The 19,224-nt window shown below is 42.2% G+C and overlaps 1 protein-coding gene across 6 annotated transcripts in view; it reads right to left on the reverse strand.

The window, feature by feature from the left end:
• OSBPL9 (oxysterol binding protein like 9) overlaps nt 1-19,224 on the reverse strand; it is a 256,194-nt gene that overhangs the window by 164,600 nt on the left and 72,370 nt on the right. For all 6 annotated transcript variants that reach the window (XM_073593547.1, XM_073593545.1, XM_073593546.1 and 3 more), the window contains exon 4: nt 4,990-5,066. In XM_073593547.1, the coding sequence (XP_073449648.1) occupies nt 4,990-5,066 (77 nt within the window). The remainder of the gene's footprint in view (nt 1-4,989; nt 5,067-19,224) is intronic.

A 19,224-nucleotide genomic window follows, 5' to 3' on the forward strand; every position in this document is an offset into this window, starting at 1 on the left:
ACTGATTGCTGTAATAATGTGAATGGTCCCAAAATAGCGCCAAAAGTGTCCAATGTGTCCGCCATAATGTCGCAGTCACGATAAAAATTGCTGATCGCTGCCATTACTAGTAAAAAAAAAAATGATTAATTAAAATGCCATAAAACTATCCCCTATTTTGTAGACGCTATAACTTTTGCGCAAACCAAACGCTTATTGCGATTTTTTTACTAAAAATATGTAGAATACGATCAAATACCACCAAAAGAAAGCTCTGTTTGTGGGGAAAAAAGGACGTCAATTTTGTTTGGGAGCCATGACCGCGCAATTGTCAGTTAAAGCGGCGCAGTGCCGAATCGCAAAAAGTGCTCTGGTCTTTGGCCAGCCAAATGGTCCAGGGCTTAAGTGGTTAAGGAGCACAAATCAACGATACTTGAACAAAAAAGAGCTGCATGGTTGAACTACCAGAAGGAAGCCTTTACTGCGCCAATGCCACAAAAAAGCCAATGAGGCATGTCAAGGTGTTGTTGGGCATATTGTAACCAGGCTTTTTTGTGGAACTTGTGCAGTAAAGGCTTCTTTCTGGCATCTTGACCATGCAGCTCTTTTTTGTTCAAGTATCAACAGATTGTGCTCCTTAAAAACAAACCACCACACCATCTTTTTCCAGCGCAGCCTGTATTTCTCCTGAGGTTACCTTGGGGTTTTTCTTTGTATCCCCAACAGTTCCTGTGGTAATTGTGGCTGAAATCTTTCTTGATCTCCCTGACCTTCACTTAGTATCAAAAAAGACCCTAATTTTCCACTTATTAGGTGATTAAACAGTACTGACTGGCATATTCAAGGCTTTGGATATCTTTTTATAACCTTTTTCACCTTTGTTTACCTTGTTACGCAGGTCTTTTGACTGTCCTTTTCTACCTCCTCTCAGCTCTGCCTGCTTAGTGCATCCACGTGAGAGCCAACAAACTCCTTGACTATTTATACACAGACACCAATTGCGATTTAAAAAGCTCCAAATGTGGGAAATTAACCTTTAATTACCATTTTAACCTGTGTGTGTCACCTTCTGTGTCTGTACCAAGGCCAAACATTGCAGGGTATGTAAACTTTTTATCAGGGCCATTTGGGTGATTTCTGTTATGATTTAAAAAGGATCCAAAAAAAGATGTGATAATAAATGGCTTCATGCGATCGCTATCCTTAAATAAAAAAAATTAATATTTTTTTGGCATGATCAGTCATATTTTCAATATCAATGCCAAATTTTCACAATTTCTGCCAGGGTATGCAAACTTGTGAGCATAAATGTATGTATGTACTACATTACCAAAAGTATAGGGACGCCTACCTTGGACGTTAATGGCATCTCAGTCTAATGCCCCGTACACACGGTCGGACATTGATCGGACATTCCGACAACAAAATCCTAGGATTTTTTCCGACGGATGTTGGCTCAAACTTGTCTTGCATACACACGGTCACACAAAGTTGTCGGAAAATCCGATCGTTCTGAACGCGGTGACGTAAAACACGTACGTCGGGACTATAAATGGGGCAGTGGCCAATAGCTTTCATCTCTTTATTTATTCTGAGCATGCGTGGCACTTTGTCCGTCGGATTTGTGTACACACGATCGGAATTTCCGACAACGGATTTTGTTGTCGGAAAATTTTATATCCTGCTCTCAAACTTTGTGTGTCGGAAAATCCGATGGAAAATGTGTGATGGAGCCCACATACGGTGGGAATTTCCGACAACAAGGTCCTATCACACATTTTCCATTGGAAAATCCAACCGTGTGTACGGGGCATTAGTCTGTAGGGTTCAATATGGAGTTGGCCCACCCTTTAACTGCTTCAACCCTTCTGGGAAGGCTGTCCACAAGGTTTAGGAGGGTTTCTATGGGAATGTTTGACCAATCTTTCAATAGCGCATTGTTGATGTCAGGCACTGATGTTGGACGAGAAGGCCTGGCTTGCAGTCTCCGCTCTACTTCATCCCAAAGGTGTTCTATCGGGTTGAAGTCAGGACTCTGTGCAGGCCAGTCAAGTTCCTTCACCCCAAACTTGCTCACCCATGTCTTTATGGGCCTTGCTTTGTGCACTGGTCCAAATCATTTGGTGGATTATGATGTGGGGTTGTTTTTCAGAGATTGGGTTTGGCCCCTTAGTTCTAGTGAAGGTAACGCTTAGACCCCTTTCACACCAAGGGCGTTTTGCAGGCGCTATAGCATTAAAAATAGCGCCTGTAATCTGCCCTCAAACAGCTGCAGCATTGTCTCCAGTGTGAAAGCCCGAGGGCTTTAACACCGGAGCGCTGCTCTGGCAGGATGTCAGGAAAAGTCCTGCCAGCAGCTTCTTTGGAGCGGCGAAGGAGCGGTGTGTTTATCGCTCCTCCACCGCTGCTCCCCATTGAAATCAAGGGGGAAGCGCTGGGATACCGCCAGCAAAATGCCGCTATTGGGGCGCATTGCGGGCGGTTTTAACCCTTACTCGGCCGCTAGCGGGGGGTAAAAGCACCCCGCTAGCGGCCGAAATGCGCCGCTAATCCGATGGTAAAACGCCGCTAAAAATAGCGGCATTTTACTGCCGACGCTATGGGCGGCTCGGTGTGAAAGGGCTCTTAAGGCGTTTATGACATTAAGACATTATGGACAATTTTATGCTCCCAACTTTGTGGGAACACTTTGGGGATGGTCCCTTCATGTTCCAACATGACTGCACACCAGACTGCATGACTGCACACCAGAGCACAAAGCAAGGTAAAGACATGGATGAGAGAGTTTGGGGTGGAGGAACTTGACTGGCCTGCAAACAGTCCTTACCTCAACCCGATAGAACACCTTTGGGATGAAGTAAAGCGAAGCAAGTCTCAATGGCTCTGCCATCATCTTCCTAGTAGTTTCAGCTAATGCTACATATTTTTACAACTACATTTTAAACCCCTTTGTGGCTTGGCTGGACAAATATCAGTTTTAGACACAGACAGTATAAAAACTAAGATTTCACTTTAAAATCGTTTTTGGGGCCAAACTGGCGCAAACAAACTAACTATTTCCGTTACTAAGAAATGAGCCCGCTATCAGAGTTGTATAAACTGCACGTAGCATACAGCGCTGCGTTCCACCAGCAGTTCAGGGCCTTTCCTATCCCGTTCTTTAGAAAAAAATCAAGTCGGGCTCAGCATTCCTTAGCCATTCATATGAAGCTTTGTATTTTTTTTCTTTGAATGAAGGCATCTTCTTATTAACATTATCCACCAGCCTCCCCACTTCAGCCAATCACAGGAAACCATACGAAGCTTCCTGCGAATGGCTGAGTAGCTCAGTCCAAATCGATTTTGTACCGAGAACAAGACGTCCTGGTACCGCTGCTGGAACACCACGTTGTATGATCTATGTATACAGGACACGGGAAACCTATTTTGGCTAGAAGCATTATGGGGTTTGATGCATTTTGCTGTCAGTGTAAACACTTGATCTGGTTTTTCCACAGATTTGCTTGCCTCTGATTTTTACTTAGGCATGCCTGAGGCAAAGATACTGTGAGATTTTATCAAGTTTATCCTGTTGGGTCACTTGGGAGAGTAGAGGGGATGTTATAGAAGGTTTGGTAGAAAGCTAAGAAAGTCTGAGTAACACGACTTCTGGAACTTTGTCCCGGTTTCTATGAAGGGGATAAAAGTCTAAATTCTCTCCCCACAGAGTGCTTGTGCTAAGGCTTTCCCCATTTATCACCATACTCATACCAGATCCACGGCTTTTAACCCGTTTAGCTTTACATTTGCATGTTGGCACTTCCTTTACTCATGGACAAAGTTGAAATTCTATGGTTACAGATCTTAACTTTTTCAATATATACCTGGTTTTAGATTTAGCTGTCATCACTGGGTCTAGGTGTAGTCCTTTGGTGTTCAGTAATATATTGTCAGGTGAGGCGAGGTAGTATCTTCCTGTAAATGTCACAGCACCTTGCCTCAATTCTTCTGTTAGAAGCCACCCACCCCAAATCAATGAGCTGGTGCTTGGGAGTTTTGATGTAAATGTTGAGTTGACTTCTTTGGTGGGCTTGTTGAGTCAGCTACATAGGGTCAAGGATTAGGTGTACCTAGGTGGATTGCATTTGCATGCATTCCACCCTGGGTAACAGCCACACATAATGCTGAGACTAAACGACTGACTGCACAGAAAGCAAATACCTGAAAAGGGCGACCCAAAGACAGTGAGGATTGGGAGACGAGGGCTAGATAAAACTTGAACTCTCTCTGCCTCGAAAAAGGAGATGGGCTCAAATAAATTACTGCAGTTTTTAAAACCACACGGTATAGAACTCGCTGTGTGCAGGGCAACGAGGCTTATCACTTTCCACACAGGAGAGGACCTTCTGCAAGTGTGCAAGGAGGAAGATAGGGCTGGAATTCAGCTTTGGGACAACATACTTCAAGCTGTGCTCCTAAAGAAATTGCCTATAAATAGCTTTAAAACGACCTGCTCCCAGCCTTTGACTGGATAGTAAAAGGAGCAGCAGAATACTGATGAGTTATTCCTTTGCTCTCCTTCCTCCTATCAGGTGTCCCTGGTCAGCACCATCTTTACTTTACAAATAATTTAAAAATACAAATGAAACGGCAGAGTGAAACCCCTAAAGTGAACCTGTCAAAGACATCACAACAGTCAACCAATTCCGCCAAAATAGCATCAGGGGATAATCATCTAAAACATTCAAGAACTAAAATAAGACTAAAATTGACCTGGGCTACAGCAACTGTGGGCTTTGCAAAAGTTACAAGGAAAAAAATAAGAAAATAAAATAAATAAAAACATTTGATTTATACGTATAAACGAGCACAGAAAAAAAGATCAGAAACTGGAAGCTGCCCAATTGGTGAAGTCTAGCTTACAGAGTCTATAGGTACACCATAATCTGAAAACAAGTGCAACACCCTGACTAAACATATAGAAGATAAACCTGACAGAACCAACTGAAGTGTGAAATCAAACGCCCTTACCTGTAGCTGGAGAGTATGACGCAAGATAGTCTCTTCTAGCGCATGGATCCACTTTTCTCTCTCATCCGCATCGCGGGCTGCAACAGAAGACAAAAAAAGAAACAAAATGTCAGAAGGTAATCTAAAAATATGCAACCAAATGCGGCTACAGCCTAGAGATATGACCGTCTACAATCGGCAAGAATTTCAAAAACGCACAATAAACCTGGCCATAAACTGCTCAACCTCACCTCCTGCCATCTCCACGATTGAACACTCCTAGGAGGGTGTTTACAGGTGCAAGTAAGGGGCACCAATGAGCACATCCAACATCAGATGTCACAGTTCTCTCCGGCGGACGCTTTCGAACTTAGAAAAAAATTAAAGTCACTGACCACGCAGGTTCTTTTTGTTAGGCAATAAATGCAAATCAGGTTCTCCCCTTCCATCATTCTCTAGGAGACCATTGCTTGCCTCAGGCAAGTCAAACAGATTCCATGCAAGAACAGAACTAAAGAAAAACACGTACAGGTCATCACGAAAAGATCCATAATGAAGAGCAAATAGAAAAGTATAAAGATAAGGATGTAGGATGTAGGATGCTTTTTAAAGAGCACATATTAATCTTGCAGAGTATTTTTTAATTAAAAATACAAAACTTCTGCAAGAAAAGAAAAAAAAAATTTGCTGCATAGTTATAAAACGTACAGTATATGCAATACTTCAGGAAATAGCTGAAGCTAGTATAAGAAGTGTAAAACAGCAGATTCCGGACTAAAAGGGGAGGGTTGTGCTCATCTGCATAAGAGGCACAAGTGGTCCCATGTCGCCACCTTGTTCAATTTAATGACAGGTAGAAGACTGCATTGTTTTTCATGTGCATTCCTGAGTGCATATCTGTACAGGACCGATGCACGGCCCTGAACGCAGTCTGTAATGAGAAAAGCTGGAGCATTTGCTCACATTTAGAAGTTGATGGGCTTTTTGAGACTCCTGAGAAAAATACTGAGCCAATTGCGCAAGCAGGAAATTACATTTCTGGGGTCAACAGCATACAGAACAACCATAAGATGCAATATTTCAAGGACGCAACATAGTAGATTTTTCAGCTCTTTTAAAAAAATTATATTTAAAAATTAATTATATTAAACTATAAAATGATCTATGTACCGTATATATTATATACAGTATACACACACATACAGTACATAAACACTGGTACTATTTGCTACATGTAGACTGTATAATCCTCAATAGTATGGTTATGCGACCGATATACAAATATACATCAGCTCAAGCTATGGTTTAGGTTCTCTAAGCCCCATAGAGGTAATGAAACTGCTTTCACTGAATAAGGACTACTTTGCCATATTGGTAGCCTCATTACATTAACCCAGATCCATGAGAATCAAACAGTTTACTAGAAATTAACTGGAAGATAAATGTATCCTGACTTGAACAGTGGACGGGAAGGAATAAATCCCGCAAACAGCGTATTAAGATGCTTTTTGAAAAAATAAAAGTAGTCAATGAAAAATGTAGTCTATCCATAAAGAACCAGTGAGGCGTGTCATCCATTTATTTATTTTTTTCAAGCTCCACAGTCCCTGAGTTGACATTGCACTAACTGGTGCAAATTTTTAGCAGGTACATGGCTGGAGTTCGAAGACCCAGTCCCAGGGACAGACTGCGCCAAATGACTCAGCACATTATAAGTACTTTACTTATGCAGTTACTATTTTGTTTTGGTTTCTTAGGTGTCCTCCCATTAAAAACAACAATGAGGTTCGATTCCTCCCACTGACCCAGACAATGGGACACTACTCCTACTGATACAGACAACGGGGCACTATTCCGTCCGACACCAATGAGGTAGATCAACTGATCTACTGGCAGGATAACCTGATATTTGCAAAAGCTCCCCTGTAAGATAGTTTAAATAAGATATTGTGGTAATGCTTTGCATTGGCTGTGGTATAGATTTATTTTTGGATTTAGACTATAGACCTACTTTAAAGCGTTTAACCCCAAAAAATTAAAAATAAATGGATCCTGCTCTTTTAATGCATTTATATGACATTGCTTGTCCTGAGTCATTTGGCCGCCTGTAACACTTAAAAAACCTGGCTGATCCTGATCCAGTTTCTATCCTCTCCTATGTAAACTGACCACGGTGTATCATAGCTGCTGAGCCTGAAACCGTGGTCAGTTTGCGTGCCTCCAGCATCCGTAGCCTGCTATCTGCTCTCGCTCTCGCTCTCTGCTCCCGTGTCCTCCTCCCCCCCTCCCCTCTGTTTGTGTGAGCCGACCCCCCCCCTCCTGCTGCTCTCATAACACTAACCTGTATACAAAATCAGCACTGCCTCCCATTGCAGTGCCCCCCTCTGTAAACGATTTATAAATATATATGCTGTAAATACCCAATTTAAGAGCCGAGATTGCGAGTACATGACCAGCCAGCTCTCTCCTCCTCTTCAGACTGATGTCAGCAGGAGAATCTCAGCCCCGCCTGCTATGTGATCGCAATCTCAGTTGTGAAATGAGGTATTTGCAGCATTTATTTTTATAAATCACACACAGAGGGTAATTCCGTGTACACACGGTCGGACTTTGTCTACAAAAGTCCGACAGACTTTCGACAGACTTTTGGCGGACATGCGTCAGACTTTCTTATGAGCGGACTTGCCTACATACGATCACACAAAAGTCCGACGGATTCGTACGTGATGACGTACACCGGACTAAAATAAGGAAGTTGATAGCCAGTAGCCAATAGCTGCCCTAGCGTGGGTTTTTGCCCGTCGGACTAGCACACAGACAAGCGGATTTCTGGATCCGGCCTAGTTACGACATAAAGATTTGAAGCATGTTTCAAATCTAAAGTCCGTCAGATTTGCGGCTGGAAAAGTCCGCTGAAAGTCCGCTGAAAGTGCGGGGAAGCCCACACACGATCGGATTGTCAGCCAGCTTTAGTCCGTCGGCGTCCGTCAGACTTTTGTAGATGAAAAGTCCGACCGTGTGTACGCGGCATTACACTGCAATAGAAAGCAGTGCTGATGGTGTATACAGGTTAGAGTAGCTTAACAACCACTTTAATAAATTCTGACTCACAGATTAGTGTATAATGAAAATAACCCAAGGGTAAAAACAGAACTGACAGCTCAACTGGATAGTGTAATTGTGAACGGCAGAGATTAAATAGGATCAGTGCCTGTTAAAAATGAAGGTAATTGCTAGCACCAATGGTGACTGGACCGTAGTGATGGTGCGTTCCTCTGAATTTTTGGGGCATATCAAGACAAAGAGAAGGAAAAGCAATTCTTCAGAGAGGAATGTGAAATTACCAAAATATAAATTATGTTTATTGAAAAAAATTACACTTAAACACCAATCAAAAGATATAAGGTTTGAAAAAACCTGGCACCACCACCAATAATAAAAAATGACAACGTTGTCATGAACCAACACAGATGGCCACCACAAACATACACCATGCACACCTCCTAATAAGTATGATATATCCTGAAGGTCATCAGTAAAAAGGACCAGAGATCCCGATGGATGTCAGAATAATAATGAAACTTGAATCAAAAGGAGGATGGATGGGGATGCAGCCATTAGGGAATTGTGTCCGCTATTAAGTGTCAATACTTGTGGAACTTGACGATCACCTGTAGGTAAATAGGACAATGGACGTTATTGTCCTGGATGAAGAAAGTTCACTGTAGGAATGAAGTGCTGTTGAGCACAGTGGACAGGGAAGGTCAGCGCCTGTGTATGAGAGACTATGGGCCCTGGAGAGTGTGAGCAGGTTTCAGGATGTAACGGTGTCAGGATATGAAAAGGAAAGATCTCCCCCGAATCATGAAACACCGATCAGTGGAATAAAACCATATGTAGCTCTGTTCATCTTCGGTCAGTCGTTCAGGCTAACTTCCGTCTGTTGGGCTGGTGTCACTGGGGGGATACCAGTGGAGGTTTCCGGGGGACGTCTTGGTTGACCTGGAGACTGCAGAAATCAGCATGCTGCATACGGTCATCCGGTCATGATGTTCCCGGGAGAATACAAACAGCCTCGTGGAGGCGCGGATCGGGATTCCCAGGCTGATTGGTGGTTCTGTGGGAGGGTTAAGCGGGGCGTGATGGCGTCATGCTGACGCCTTTCATCCGTCACTCGGATTTCCTCAGAGCATGCGCAGTGGCTGGGGCTATCCTCTTAAATAGCGCAGACGTGAAAAACAATAAGTACGTCAGCATCAGGTTGCCTCAGCGACAGCGCACTTATTGACAGCCATACTTACATTTAACAATACAAATAAAAGTAACAGACCGGTCTGCAGGTGCACACATCCAAAGAAAAAAGGAGGAATTACAGAGAAGAAAAACCACGCAAATTAAATAAAGGTGATAAGACTGAAAAAACAAAACAGAACAGAGAAAATAAAGAAAAAGAACATAAGAGAGATGAAAAAAAATAAATAAATAAATAAATAAATAAATAAATAAATAAATAAATAATAAATGTAAAGACAAGGGAATAAGCTTAGGAAGTAGATATGGATAATGATATAGGTATGAATAGATCAACAGGACTTATGGATAAAATTACAAAATAGTTGCTGACATAGAATTCATTAGAGACAACATGTTTGAGGAATAAATCCCAAGTAAGTGCAGTAAGGGTTATGGTGCGAGAAATACCGAAAGACTGCATTCATTGTTTAGCCCATGGGGCTGCATGGCTCCCATCCGTCTGTATTTAGCGGATCAGATCGGATGCCAAAGGGTGTCAATGGACATGTATGCCGCCCCATAGAGGAGAGTGGAGTGTCCGATCGGGTCTGCCTCAAAAACTGACAGGCGTCCGATCAGTCCAAAAGGGGCCATTGTCCAACCAGGATGGAAATGTTTCTTCACCGTCTATCTCTAGGATCCAAATTTGTCTTCTGGGGAACAAGGCAGAGGCCATTCACTGGAGGAAGAGGAGCAGGTCCTCAGTTTTCTTAGAAAGCCAAAACTTGACTATTTTAGTGCTTAGATTACTGGGCTGAAGCACTAGATTTTAGCATTTTTATTGTGGTGCATTAACCTTAGAAATCATGGGCTGTCATTGAAATACCATAACACAAAACATATAGAGGCCCTAAAGCTACTTGCGCTTGATATATGACACAAAGGTCTTCAGTTTGCATTGCATTAGGTGCACAGGTACACTTAAAGTTTAACTAAAAGGCTAAACAATTTTTTTTTAGTTTTGGATAAAGTGGAGAGGGATTAGACCCCCTGTCAGTTTATATTGCAGTCTGTGCTCCTGTTAAAGAGATTCACCCTCTCTATTTGTCCCGTTTACCATTGTCATTGAAAGTGAAAGTAAAAGAAAATCCCCAAATTTTGGGTTGTCCCCAGAAAGGTAATAGAGGGGAAATCTTCCAATGGGGACACCAGTTCTGGTGGCCTGGGGGTCCCCAAAGAATTATCTTAAAGTGGTTGTAAACCCCTTTTTAGAACTTGTACCTACAGGTAAGCCTAGAATAAGGCTTACATATTTGGTACTGTAAATATCTCCTAAACATGCGCCGTTTAGGAGAGATTTACCTTGTAGTGCGCGGATGATGTCATCGGCACATGTGCTGTGTAGAAACAGCCCTCCGTGCCGTTTCTTATCGAGCGAGTGCCGTGACTGGCGGCTCCAGTCTGCATGGGCAGCAGTGATGTCACACAACTCCAGCCAGTCACACAGCCGGAGTTCGTGGCCCCGGAAGGAAGAGGGGTGAAGATGGATGCAGCCTCCAGCGGGGACAGCGCAGGCTTCATTTGCAGGTAAGTGCCACATAATGGGCTAGAATGCGATGCATACTAGCCCATTATGCTTTTACTTTACAGTGAACAAAAAGAGGAAGTAAAACACATCAGGGTTTACTTGCTCTTTAATTCGCAGGGATTTCCTCTCACTTCCTGTTTGGCTATGGGACAGGAAGTGAAGGGAAATTTCTGCAATGGGACACGGATTGCCGGTCAGGAGAGTTTGCTGGCCAATCAAGCACAGTGATACCATGATCATTAAACCAGGTATTGGTACTTTTGGCAGTGTGGGCAGGTGCCAAGTCCTGCTGGAAAATGAAATCAGCATCTCCATAAAGCTGGTCAGCAGAGGGAAGCATGAAGTGCTCTAGAATTTCCTGGTAGAAGGCTAGGCTGACTTTGGACTTGTTAAAACACAGTGGACCAACACCAGCAGATGACACGGCTCCCCAAATCATCACTGTGGAAACTTCACACTGAACCTCATGCAACTTGGGATTCTGTGCCTCTCCACTCTTCCTCCAGACTCTGGGACCTTGATTACCAAATCAAATGCAAAATTGTCCACAGTCTAATGATTTGGGGAGCCATGTCAGCTGCTTGTGTTGGTCCACTGTGTTTTATCAAGTCCAAAGTCAGCGCAGCCCTCTACCAGGAAATTCTAGAGCACTTCATGCTTCCCTCTGCTGACCAGCTTTATGGAGATGCCGATGGCCAGCAAACTTGCCTGACCTAAACCTCATAGAGAATCTGTAGGGTATTGTCAAGAGGAAGATGAGACACCAGACCCAACAACGCAGACGAGCTGAAGGTCGCTATCCAAGCAATCTGGGCTTCCATAACACTTCAGTGCCACAGGCTGATCACCTCCATGCCAACCCGCATCGATGCAGTAATACATGAAAAAGGAGCCCCGGCCAAGTATTGAGTGCATACTATACTGTACATACTTTCCGGAAAGCCAACATTTCTGTATTAAAAATCTTTTTTTTTTTTTTTTTTTATTGGTCTTATGTAATAGTCACATTTTCTGAGATACAGAATTTTGAGTTTTCACTAGCTGTAAGCCATAATCAAAATTAAAAGAAAGAAATGCTTGAAATATATCACTCTGTGTGTAATGAATCTATGAATCTATATAATATACTAGGAGTTTCACTTTTGAGTATAATTGACTGAAATAAATTAACTTATTGATGATATTCTAATTTTACGAGATGCACCCTTAGATGTTTGTTTGTCTGTGTCCATGCAGTCCTCTGCAAGGAATCTGTATAGGAGTGGTTTTAGAATTATCAATCAGCTGCTGCACCTGCAGGGCTCTGATGAGGAAAGTGGAGGGGCTGCATCCCTTTAGATATGATTTCCTTTCGGGAGTATCTCACCAAAAACATTTTTGTTACAGGGGATGCCCAAAAGCTGACCTGCATCTTAGTTCAGACTTCTGGGAAAATAAGTAAGCCAATCCCACAAGCAGGAACGGACATTTTCAGGGGGCATTCTATACACCAGGGGTAGGCAACCTTAGAGAGGTTGAGATCTACCTGAACAACACGTAATTAGTCAAAGATCACCGGGCACAGTGTCACCTCCTCACACCTGATTTAAAATGTCTATCTGCAGGACTACATTGTCGCAAATGTGTGCATTGCACGGCAATCATGGGTTAAATCAGGCATTATATGGCCTCCTCACCACCTATCAACACACACTCGGATCACTTTTCAGAGGAGCAGCACTTGTGCTCATTCGCATGTAAAGCTCCCCTCCATTACACATGAGAGATAAGACAGGAGTTCTGTTGGTCTGCAGTCCCCATAATCACTGCATGGTTGACCCTACAATTTAACTTCACTACCACTAACTGAAGGGTGATTAATGGTAGCCTCATGTTGAGGTAACACACCCTTCAGGCTGGGAATTAGATTGCAAATGCATCTCTTCCCTCCTGCATCAGGATTAACCGATTTAAACTCCTGTATTGTATTATATTCGAATATTCCAACGAATATTTGTTCTGCATTTCCACATGCAGGGTTTTTGGGACCTTTGAATCAACACACAGCTCCTGTATAAGTTTTAAAATAACGACAATATATTACAATTGGTGCCATTTGATGTACTATGATGATTTATGATTTTTGTTGAATTTTTCGTGACAACTCGCGTTTTGCGGCAGTGGCCGGGGTACATTAGCCTTCCGGGACGCCGAGGGAGCCATATTTTGGGCCGTTCAACCCACGGCCCAGATGCCATTTTTCCAGGGGGGGCGGGGGCACCTGTGTACAATTACCCTAACTGCCATCACCCAGGCATACATTAATGACCGTCTGCCTGTGAATCTTCTGCCTATGAATCCACACAGGCTAGAACGTACGGCACTGCATACATCCTCCCTCAGTTCCTGAGATTTTATCTCTTGCTTATCTGCAGTTAGGTCCTAACAAACAACTTTCAACCTATACAAGCCACATTTGCTGTACAAGGTAAACTACATGACTTATATAATTTTTCACCCATTCCACACGCATTTGCACCTGTTGGCACTCATCACACACCATTTTATATATTCTTCGAATAAGCATTTTTTCACATGTTTGCCAGCATTTCAGCTGGCTATCACATATATATTTTTCATTTTATCACCATTTCATTTTTTACCCAGCACCTCTCACTACCCCACTTTCCCCTGGGGCAGTCCCTCCTGTACTTACATTGCAGTTTACACTTTTAATTTATTATCTCAATGATGTCCACTCTTATTTATTACCCTTTATTATTTTTAATACCCCCACAAATAGATTTATGTACTGTTATATTGGTCAACTGTACTCCTGGAACCCTAGGATAATTTGACGTGCACATGGTGACAAACATGATTATAGTTAGCCCATATATTTAATATATACACAGCTTAAATTCTATACCCTTGCAAATATACCAAGAGCTAAGTTACCCAATCCCTTTATTTAATATATGGCCATTAATGGGGAACTTGTTGCAGGTTCTGGCTCTCCTGCTCTCTCTACCATTTCCTGGCAGGCGGCAATTATGTGGCTTCCTGTAAGCCCATCGGACTGGATCCTTTCCCCGTGGAGGGGTGGGAGCAGTCACGTGGCCCCCTAGATTACTCCCCGGCTTTTCTATATTTCTGGTCATGCAACCACATACTTCACCTTCAAGCGGTAAAAATACCACTATGTTACATATATATCTGTACTGCGATGAAAGATGATACGCTTTACATAGTTACATAGTTAGTAAGGTTGAATAAAGACACCAGTCCATCGAGTTCAACCTGAGCAAGTGTGGGTGTGTGTCTACAATTATCCCTATTTTTATTTAAGGTACCCATATAGCGCTGTGTCAATTTTTATGCAGCGCTCCACACATATATCGCACACTCACATCGATCCCTACCCTCAAGGAGTCCACAATCCAAGGTCCCTAACATTTATACTAGGACCAGTTTTTTGGACAGAAGCCAATTAACCTACCAGCATGTCTTTGGAGTGTGGGAGGAAACCGGAGTACCCGGAGGAAACCCACACAGGCACAGGGAGAACATGCAAACTCCAGGCAGGTAGTGTCGTGGTTGGGATTTGAACCAGCGACCCTTCTTACTGCTAGGCGAAAGTGCTACTCACTACACCACTGTGCTGGTTTAAAATTCTGAAAATTATTTATATGTCTCGCAGAGCTAATGAGCCCCCTGAAGATGACCACCTTATGGTCAAAACACGTCGGGGATTCAACACTTCATAGTATTTGCCATGTTACCTTGTTCTTCAACTGTTTACCTTGCTTGCATGCTACAGTGTGGACTATGCATTTTATTATCTGGTTATCTGGCCAGATATTATATATAATTTATTATATATATCGTAATTCAATTATATTGTGACATTTGGAAACTCTTAGGATTAAAAATTTCTCATTAATCATTTATAACATCTTTGATTATGTCTACATTGCGGTCTAAAGCCCCAAGGGGGAAACCTTTCCATTTACACATTACTTTTTTCAGGGTGTGCATCGCTTTCATCTCTCCCATATGTGTTTTTTCCCTTTTTGCTATAAAAATTAAATATTCCTTTAAATATCATGCCTGGGGGTTCCCTTTAATCTGCCTGTAAAGTAGCGCCTCTTTCCCATGTCTTTTAACAGTACCGCAGCAAAATGACATTTTAAAATTGCTTGTGGCTGTAATGTATTGTCGGATCCCCATAATGTACATGAATAAATCATTGAAAAAAAAAACGGAGTGGGTTCCCCCCCAGTCTGGTATGGATATTGAGGGTAACGTGTCACACACACACACACACACACACACACACAAACACAAAAAAGGAAAAAATGGTGTGCTCCCCCCCCCCCCCAATCCATACCAGGCCCTTATCCGAGCATACAACCTGGCAGGCCGCAGGAAAGGTGGGGGGAGAGAGAGCACCCCCCCTCCTGAACTGTACCAGGCCACATGCCCTCATCATAGGGAGGGTGCTTTGGGGTCCCCCCCCAAAAAACCTTGTCCACTTGTTGATGGGGACAAGGGCCTCATCCCAACAACCCTTGCTGGTGGTTGTGGGGGTCTGCGGGTAGGGGCTTACCGGAATATGGAAGCCCCCTTTAACAAGGGTGCCCCCAGATCCCGGCCCCCCATGTTAATGGGTATTGGGTACATTGTACCCCTACCCATTCACCAGAAAAGGGTCAAAAAAGTAAAAAAAAAAAAAAAAAAAAAAAAAAAGACAGTTTTTTTTTTTAAATAAAGGAATTGTTAAAAAGTGTCCCGCGATGTAAATCTATTGTTAATCATAACGCCGACAGTCCTGAGAAAAATAAACTGAAAAACTCCACCCCCATGGGAGGCGTCCCACCGACTGACGTCTTTTTGCTTTGACAGCTGTTATATAGGCAAGGGCGGGGCCTCTAAATAGGCGACCCCGCCCCCCTCTGACATCAGGTCACCGCAAAAAGGCTGCAGTTGGTGAGACACTTCCCATGGAGGCCGAGTTTTTACATTTTTTTTTCTTCTCGGGACCATTGGCGCTGTGATTAAAGATGGATTTACATCAAGGGACACTTTTAATTAATTCATTTTTTTAAGAAAGCAATTGTCAAAAACGGTCCGCTGTCGTTTTTACTTTTATGATGAATGGGTAGGGGGGTACAATGTACCAGATATCCATTCACATAGGAGGGGCCGGGATCTGGGGGCATACTTGTTAAAAGGGAGCTTCCAGATTCCAATAAGCCCCCCCCCCCGCCCGCAGACCCCCACAACCACCGGGCCAGGACCCTAAAGCCCTGTCCCCATGTTGAGGGCATGTGGCCTGGTACGGAGAGCGCCCCCCGCACGCTTTCCTGCGACCTGCCAGGTTGCATGCTCAGATAAGGGTCTGGTATGGATTTGGGGGGGACCCCCACACCATCTTTTTTTTATTTTTGGCGCACGGTTCCCCTTAACAACGTCAATACACTATGTTAATTAAACTACACTGCCTGCATTGACTGAATATAGAGTCTACACTGAATATATAGGATACACTGAATATACACAGTTGTGCTCATAAGTTTACATACCCTGGCAGAATTTATGATTTCTTGACCATTTTTCAGAGAATATGAATGATAACACAAAAACATTTTTCACTCATGGTTAGAGTTTGGCTGAAGCCATTTATTAACAGTCAACTGTGTTTACTCTTTTTAAATCATAATGGCAACAGAAAACTACCCAAAATAACCCTGTTTAAAAGTTTACGTACCCTGGTGATTTTGGCCTGAAAACATGCACACAAGTTGACACAAAGGGGTTTGAATGGCTATTAAAAAGGTAACCATCCTCACCTGTAATCTGTTTGCTTGTAATTAGTGTGTGTGTGTGTGTGTGTGTGTGTGTGTGTGTATGTGTGTGTGTGTGTGTGTGTAAAAGGTCAGTGAGTTCCTGGACTTCTGACAGACCCTTGCATCTTTCATCCAGTGCTGCACTGTCGTTTCTGGATTCTGAGTCATGGGGAAAGCAAAATAATTGTCAAAAGGATCTGCGGGTAGTTGAACTGTATAAAACAGGAAAGGGATATAAAAAGATATCCAAGGAACTGAGAATGCCAATCAGCAGTGTTCAATCTCTAATCAAGAAGTGGGAATTGAGGGGTTCTGTTGAAACCAAATCACAGCCTGGTAGACCAAACTAAAATTTTAGCCACAACTGCCAGGAAAATTGTTGTTCGGGATTAGGGCTGCAACTAACGATTATTTTCATAATCGATTAGTTGGCCAATTATTGTTTAGATTAATCGGTTAATAATCTTATAAAAAAGTGTGGTGTATAATTTAGTTAATATGTAAAGTTTTTAAAAAAAGGCAATTTATTCCTATATATCTCTATGCAGTGGTAAATATAAATAACCAACATTATATGGTTAGGGAGCAAAATATCTAATCCACTCTGAGAATAACAGACAGAAGAGATATATACTATTAGAGGAGATATATACTGTATATACTAATAAAATGTGAATCTGGTAAATATTAGACTCCGAGATCAAATTTTTTTTATTTAACAATGTCTTCCTTAAAATAACTTTTTTTTTTTTTTTTTTTTTGAAGAACATTCGTTCGATTTTCTAATCGTTAGTGGGGTCAAAACGACGTTCATTTTCAACCACAGTGACGGGAAAATTTTGAAATAATAGCAAACTTCTTGGTGAAAGGAATCAGACAGTGTATGTGGTTTTCGTTCAGAAATTACATTCATTTTAAAAACAGAATGTTAAAAACAAGTGAAAATTTCAAACATTCTTTCATTCAGCAAATGTACAAAGATTTTTCGGCTGAATATTCTCGTCTGAATATTTTGTCTGAAAATTGATCGGTGTGGCCAGCATAAGGCTCGGTACACATCTATGCAGTTTGCTTTTGATCTGCTTCTGCAGTGCTTTTTGCTGTGCGTTTTGACTTTTGCGCACGTGATTGTGCTGCGATTTGCGTTTTTGCATTTATTTTTGGCCAATTTGTTGTTGGGAAGATTAAAAAAACAAAAACTGCTGCAATAATTACATGCTTTTCTGCAGCTTTTCCATTGAAGTATATTGAACCAAAAAAAAAGCACCGTTTTGCATTAAAAAAAAGTCCCTGACACTTTCCAAATACGCAGTGGCTGAAAAAAGCATAGATGTGAATGTGTCCCACAGGAAACCATGTAAATGGACTGTAGTGCGTTTCTGCAAAAAAGCACCAAACACATAGATGTGAACCATGTAACATAATGGGGTTAAAAAAACTAAAATTAGCCCTTTATAGTACAAAGAAAAACAGATCATCACTACTGTAAGGGGTTCATTTTTTTACTGTAGTGTAAGTAATATTTACAGTAGCGATTATTTGCTCTTTTTGTACTATTAAGGGCTTATTAGTTTCTTTTAACCCCATTATGTTACTGGCCGATTAATCGTTTATGAAAATAGTAATCGATTAATTTCATAATCGATTAGTTGTCGATTAATCGATTAGTTGTTTCAGCCCTATTCAGGATGCAAAGAAAAACCCACAAATAACTTCAGGTGAAATACAGGACTCTGAAAACATGTGGTGTGGTTGTTTCAAGATGCACAATAAGGAGGCACTTGAAGAAAGATGGGCTGCATGGTCGAGTCACCAGAAGAAAGCCATTACTACGCAAATGCCACAAAGTATCCCGCTTACAATACGCCAAACAGCACAGAGACAAGCCTCAAACCTTCTGGCACAAAGTCATTTGGAGTGATGAGACCAAAAATGAGCTTTTTGGACACAACCATAAAAGCTACATTTGGAGAGGAGTCAACAAGGCCTACGATGAAAGGTACGGAGGTGGATCGCTGATGTTTTGGGGATGTGCGAGTTACAAAGGCACAGGAAATTTGGTCAAAATTGTTGGCAAGATGAATGCAGTATGTTATCAAAAAATACTGGAGGAACATTTGCATTCATCAGCCAGGAAGCTGCTCATGGGATGTACTTGGACATTCCAACATGACAATGATCCAAAACACAAGACAAAGTCCACCTGTCATTGGCTACAGCAGAATAAAGTGAAGGTTCTGGAGTGGCCATCTCAGTCTCCGGACCTCAATATCATTGAGCCACTCTGGGGAGATCTCAAACGTGCAGTTCATGTAAGACAGCCCAAGAATTTCCAGGGACTGGAGGCTTTTTGCCAAGAGGAATGGGCAGCTTTACCATCTGAGAAGATAAAGAGCCTCATCCACAAATACTACAAAAAAGACTTCAAGCTGTCATTGATGTTAAAGGGGACAATACACGGTATTAAGAACCTGGGGTATGTAAACTTTGATCAGAGTCATTTGGGTAGTTTCTGTTGGGATTATGATTTAAAAAGAGTAAACGGTTTATTGATAATAATAGGCTTCAGCCAAACACTAACCATGAGTGAAAGAAAAGGTTGTGTTA

The sequence above is a fragment of the Aquarana catesbeiana genome, linkage group LG07 (genome assembly GCF_042186555.1).
Source record: "Aquarana catesbeiana isolate 2022-GZ linkage group LG07, ASM4218655v1, whole genome shotgun sequence".
In the NCBI taxonomy this organism is placed as follows: domain Eukaryota; kingdom Metazoa; phylum Chordata; class Amphibia; order Anura; family Ranidae; genus Aquarana; species Aquarana catesbeiana.